Here is a 6560-nt window from a genome sequence, read left to right on the forward strand (position 1 = left end):
TATATATATATATATATATACACATATATATATATAAAAAAGAAAACAAAATTTGAATGAATTTCCTGTCTTCGTTAAAGATAAAATATACTAACGTATATTTATCTTATTCTAGATGCAAAAAGCCTTCGAGAGTGCACAAAAACATAAGGCATAAAATCTGTTTTTTTTTTTGTTTTTGTATTAGACTTTCTCGCTTTCAAATATCAAACATACACTTATCTTATTTTAAATTCCAAAAGTGTATATGTATTACAATTTACTATTAATTTAGTTGAGTTCAGCTAAAAAGAACAAACCTATTAACTAGGATCAAGGACAAGCACGGAAAAGACGTTTGTATACATACAGTGACGTATAGACCGTTATTTACATATAGACTGTTATTTCGACAGTGTGTATATTTTTATTGTGTTTTTAATTAAAATTTAAAAATCATCAAAGATCGACGATCTTTTCTCATACGAAACACTTCGATTCTTTCTTCATGATTGTTTCTGTATTGAGGTAATTAGTAAAATTGTGATAATTTGATACTTAAGATCTAACCTAAAATATAATTACTGAACAATATATACAATTACTTTTATATTTTTGCTATACATACATATACAAACGGTAAATTCGAAATTATTTGTTTGCTTTTAACAAAGTTGTGTAAAAATGTTAAAGGTACACAGAACATTTGAAATGATAGATTCACAGGACGTTAGTAAAGAGGAATTAGAAGTATTGAAAGGCGATGCTGTGGGTAACAATCTCTGTAGTAGCAAATGGATAATTAATACTTTGATGTCTCTACTTAAGGTAATTTCTTATACAAAAATTATCCTGATAATTATAATATATGCCTTAGTGCAGAGGAAATAGTGTGAGCAATGCTTAAAATGGAGCATGTAAACATACACAGAAAATACAACCGAGCATGATATTCATAATAATAGTGATATATTTCAGGTTGATGAAAATGGCTGGACAGAAGAGCTTGAAAATCAGCTTTGTACTCTTTGGGATTTAAGTACGGAAGGAGAAGTAGTGTCATATCTTTTGTCACAGAATTTTCTTCAGATAGCGAAGTACTTGTTAACAATTTGTGACGAACCAAGATTCATTGTACGATTCATTTATCTTTATCATAACGTTTTTGATTTAATTCTACTTTAACAACAATTTTTTATCTCTCTCTTTCTATCTCTATCTCTCTCTGTTTCTCTCTCACTCTTGCTCTCGCTCTCTCATTATCAAAATATATTTGTAGGAAATAGTCTTAGGTATTATTGGCAATGTATGCTGTAATGATGAAGCCATCGATGCAGTAGGATGCGATCAAGAATTAATTAAACAAATCCTGAGCCATCTTGAATCCAGTGACTCATTAATATTGATTCAACTTATCAGGATCTTACAATTAATTGCATGGAAAATCCGGCAAAATCCTCAATCAAATTGGGTAGCTCATCTTACGAAATGTGAATTTTTTGGAGCTACTATAATTTTTATATTAAAGAGTTCAACTAATGGTATGCATCGTATTATGTTGTAGAAGAATCCTAGTTAATACGATCTTAAAATCTTTTTTTATTGCAGATAATTTATTAATAACCACAATGAATTTGCTTGAGTTTATATCTCAGATAAATTTGCTAAAAAAACTGTTTAAAATAAACGACTTGATTCCCGCCCTGTTAGAATCGTTTGCACAAGTATTACCTGAGGGAAAAACGAGTCTCTCCGAATTAACTTTTGTCCAACATTGGCTGGCAGTACTAATTGTCGTAATGGAGTCTGGCTCACTTACATTCGAGGACTATGAGAATGACGAAAGGTTTTTGAAGCTGATGGATATTATATACAGGATATTAAAACCATATAACAAGTCGTACAATTTGTATCCAATTCAGCAACAAAGTGCTAACATAATTTACGATGCTATGCGAGTATTATTAAGTTTTCGTCGTTGCAACGTAAATATCCCAACAAGGATAGATTATATTATCGCGATTTTAATTTTCTCCCTAAAAACGGGTAGGTAATTTTATTTTTTAACATTGTGAATAGTGCACGTGCGATTATTTTTTTGTCTAATAATGTATATTATAGTTTTAGAAGCAAACGAGGAAAAAAAGATGCGAGAATTAGATCCCAATGAGCTAAATGATCTTTTAGATTATATTATTAAATACTGGTTGTATATCATTGAATCTTGTACTAGTGAACAAATTGTGGAAATATTAGATTTATGTGATAATGAGGTTCGTGAATGTTTAATAAGTTTTGCTCAATCTAAAATGATATCTGAGATGCTTGACAAAGTGAAAAAAGTTGTTACTGTTTTTGAAAAGAGTTAAAAAAGATATTTTTTAGTGTGATATAATAAAAATATGAATTATTGCTTTATTTTTCTTATATAATATTGTAATATATTGTATAAAGTTGTTATGTGTGACATATGTATATAATATTATGTACAAAATTGTAGTTATTGAAATCGATGATTTTAATTCAAAACGTAATTATATTAATTATATCGTAATTATATTAAGATTTGATTCTTCCAATTTCTATTTATTTTAGTAATTACAATTTTTTTCATATTTAATATATATATATATATGTGCGCGCGCGCGCGCGCGCGTGTGTGTGTGTGTGTGTGTGTGTGTATATTTTTTTTTTCAGAAATAACGTTCTTATATTTTTATTCCATAAATTCCATACTAGTTCTTAGGAATTATTAAGATAAAAAATTACGTGCATCACATGTAAAATTAATTGATTGTACTTTTATTGTTTTGTATTTACTGAGTTTTTTATAAACTTTTATCATCGAACTATTATATCTACATTTTCTCAAATTAATTTGGAATCGATAAGAATTTTAACTAAAAAGAACAGACCTACTGTGACCTAATTCATTGGACTAGTTTAGAATTTTTCGAAAAAGAACAGACCTACTGTGTCGCTTGTTGAAAAAGTACTACATTCTTTTTACGCATGCGTGAAACGAAGGCGACCAATCTACTCTGCGCGTGTGCTTGATTTTAAAACGTGCATACAGATTCAAATGTAGCGCAACTATCCACCGTCGGTTACATCGATTATTAATTCGCTTATATTCTGGGGTATTGTTAAAAATTAGGATTCGATTTGTGAAATGCTGTAAAAGAAATCCTTTCATTTAGATTGCCTTAGGTTTAGTATGGTAAAAAAAGAATATTGACGTGTATGACAACAATCCTTATGTTTCTCTCATAATGATGTTATAATTATGATAAGATTCATCATTTTCCCTGTGCCATCATGAATTGAACTTTTCAATTCGGAGGGAGGGGGCGCCAGATGGTCTATGGAAGAAAAAGTACAGGGGAGAAGAGAACTTTGAGAAACAAACGAACTCAATTTCCCGTTGTTTGATTGCAATTTCTTGCATCTACACCTTCGCGGGAAAATCGATCAATTATTACACGCGACAATTATTCTTCCCCCCCCCCCCCGCGACGAAGGTATATCACCGCGGTGAAGGTAAACGGACGATCTTGCTTCTCCGGATACCCCTCTCGCCATTGCCCCTTGAGACTGTGGAATAGGGTGATGTCGGTCCGACTTCTCAGTGTCGATTGCAAGTGATTGTGAGATTAGTTTCATTGTCACGGTTGGATTCCTCGAGGCTCGAGATGCCTGAAGACGTTATTTCGCAATCCTTGTAAAATACAAATCGAGATTCCTCTCCGCGTATGTGTTTATATGTGCGAGTAGTGTCTCTCTATAAGTGTCTCTCTTTCGCAGAATCCCGGTGACGATTCGCACAATCTTCAGCAACATCATGTCCGCGGAATTGGAAGAGGTCGAATTGGAAAATGGTGATTTTTCATTGATAATTTGAGCGAATTAAATTTAATAGAGATGAAGTTTCTGCTTAAGTGGATCTGTATTACAACCTATCTTCGTCGTGTTAAATTCAATCGAAGTTTTCATTTTTAATTCATTTTAATAAATGTATAATATCTACCTTTTTTGCATAAAATTAAATTTTATTTAACAACAATAAGATAATTAATGCTTAAAAAAAAACAAAAAATATATTGGTAGGTGTATAGTGGATGACATGTCTATTTCTATCCATGTAGGTTAATTTTTATCTCACTTTTTTTTTCATAATTAAAAGTATTTATTTTTATATAAAATATATAGAAAATTAAATAATTCTATGCAGAAAAGTTGTAAAAATTGCAAAGATTTTATTGTCTACAGTTGCGAATTAATTCACAGAATTAAATTGCTTTTTATTTCTACTACTTAGATTAACTTAATCTTGATTCAACTTATTCTTTACTATTTCTTATGTCCATTTCTCTTAATATTAATTAATTTTAATTTCAATTTAATTTACTCTTCATACTTTTCTAATTCTTAGAAAAATATAAAGTTAGTTGAACCGAGATTAAAATTAAACTAAATATATTGGTAGAAATGAGCATAGTGGCACAAATCAACATAAACATCTTTAGATTCTATGAGAAACAAAGTCTGAACGATACTTATGTCAACTTGTGTTATCAAATGGAAAGCACTCATTGTTTTGTAGCTCCTTGTGTCTGAAGTCTTTAACTCATTGCGAATTAAATAGGCATCGCGAGTCTGTTTTTCGCCCTCAGAAGAGTGAAAAGTGACCAGAAACGATCCGTCGTTTTTCCAGTTTTGCAGCAGATATTTATGGATTGCGACGCCTCAATGTCAACCTTGATGCCGGATTTAACGGTTTTGACAGACGATGCGGTGCCGATTTCCAGGATCGTCGAGTACATTCAGGATCAATTGCCGAACTGGTCGTGAGTGCCCGCATAAAACAATGTTAATTTTTTTTTATCAGAGACGCACAAACACGCCGTGCCGTTCGTCGATATTGACGAACGTAAGACATGACGGTGATACAGTTTGAAATAAATTGCCGGTATGTGTACACTAGGCGGCCGATCGATACAAGGACAAACGCGATCGACGACTTGGCGCACGGCTTTAAGCGTAGCACATTTTTGCGAGACGAGATATGGAAAGCCACGTGGAATATAAACCGAGGCGAACCTCGAATATAAACTCGAATATAAATCGCGATTTTCAGTGTGTGAACCGATATTCACCTGTGTTATACAATATGTAGTCCATGTATGTAAATGAATGGCATTCATTTGCACACATCGATTACATACATTTAAGTGCCTGTGCGGTAGCTCGATTTCTGCAAAAAGAATCGTTCTTACAAGTACTGCAGTATAATGTGCCAATTTTGATCAATAGGATCGACAATCTAGAGGAATTATGGAAGTGTTTAGCCGCTGTTTCAACGAAGGATTGCGTGAATTTACAACAATTCAAAGAGGCGACGAAATGCTGGATTACCAAGATTCAACAGGTTCAGTCTGTGGAGCACAGCAATAATAATAATGTCCAGGAGAAACTCTAGTAAGAGGAAGCAGAAACTTTGTTTAATTTAAAGAACACGCATGTGTATAAACGGCATGTAGCGAAATGTACGAATTCGTGAGACTTTGAATAATTCGATGCGGTCGCTACTTGATAATCACAAAATTATTGTTGGAAGGAAGGAGAGATAGACGCACTTTTAAAAGAAACACACTGATTCTTTGTCTTTAATTTAAAACATTGCGCCGTAAATTAAGAAATTGCGACGCGAAACTATTGCGTGGATAATGTAATAGCGCGGAATCCAGTGAACCGTAAACTCGATACATGGAACGCGTCGACCGGGAAAAAGCAACCGCGTGATGTTTAGACTTTAGAGGAATTGATTAATAGTTAACTGAGTTACGTACTCTTCGCGCGAAATGTATTATTAGCGCTGTATCTATTCTTTTCAGCTGAACTTGTACGATTTTTCTTTCTTTTTTTTCTATGGAGAAAAAGAAAAAAATATGAATTATGCAAGAAGTTTAGCTAAAAGAACAGGCCTCGTGTAGTTCTTTTCAGTTGAACTTAAATACGATTTATTTTTCCTTATTTTCCACATTGGAGGAAAAAAGAGCAAAGAAGAATGTTGCAAGTTCATCTAAACAAAACAGGGCTTGTATTCTTGTATAATTTATATTGCGAAAATATATAAATATATAACGTATATTATTGCATGCTGAAATATGAGCTTGTTTTCTGATTTTCGTATGCGATGTTTTTCAAAAATAAAGCCTCACAGGCTTTCTATCGCGGACAAATTCGTTCGGATTCGTTTTCGATCGACATATATAGACTTAGTTTTATCATTATGAAACGCAAACATATAAATTCATACACGTTAACAGTCGCGGCATATATTAATGTGATGGCATCAGATTGTTTTTGGAAGACATCATAAAACTTATATATAGACGGAATATTTTTCTTCGCCCATTCAGTGCAACACGACATTATCGCGTATATACTCGATAAGCAGTTGGACCACTTCGATCGTGCGGTAGTTTAGCTGACTACCTTCATTCAGAGACATTGAAAAAATTATTCGCGTTTCTACGAGCGCGTGATACGTGTAAAACATATATATATATATATATATA

General features: G+C 32.6%; 1 protein-coding gene across 1 annotated transcript in view; it reads left to right on the plus strand.

Annotated features, from left to right (window-relative positions):
- Positions 1-451: 451 nt before the first annotated feature.
- The window catches only part of LOC108687046, a 20294-nt gene continuing 14185 nt past the window's right edge, over positions 452-6560 (plus strand). The window contains exons 1-7 of the mRNA XM_018192643.1: positions 452-507; positions 673-807; positions 958-1113; positions 1259-1520; positions 1588-2025; positions 4625-4826; positions 5293-5457. Coding sequence (XP_018048132.1) covers positions 691-807; positions 958-1113; positions 1259-1520; positions 1588-2025; positions 4625-4826; positions 5293-5457 — 1340 coding nt within the window. The 5' untranslated portion in view covers positions 452-507; positions 673-690. The remainder of the gene's footprint in view (positions 508-672; positions 808-957; positions 1114-1258; positions 1521-1587; positions 2026-4624; positions 4827-5292; positions 5458-6560) is intronic.

This window comes from Atta colombica, unplaced genomic scaffold, assembly GCF_001594045.1.
Source record: "Atta colombica isolate Treedump-2 unplaced genomic scaffold, Acol1.0 scaffold198, whole genome shotgun sequence".
Lineage (NCBI taxonomy): Eukaryota > Metazoa > Arthropoda > Insecta > Hymenoptera > Formicidae > Atta > Atta colombica.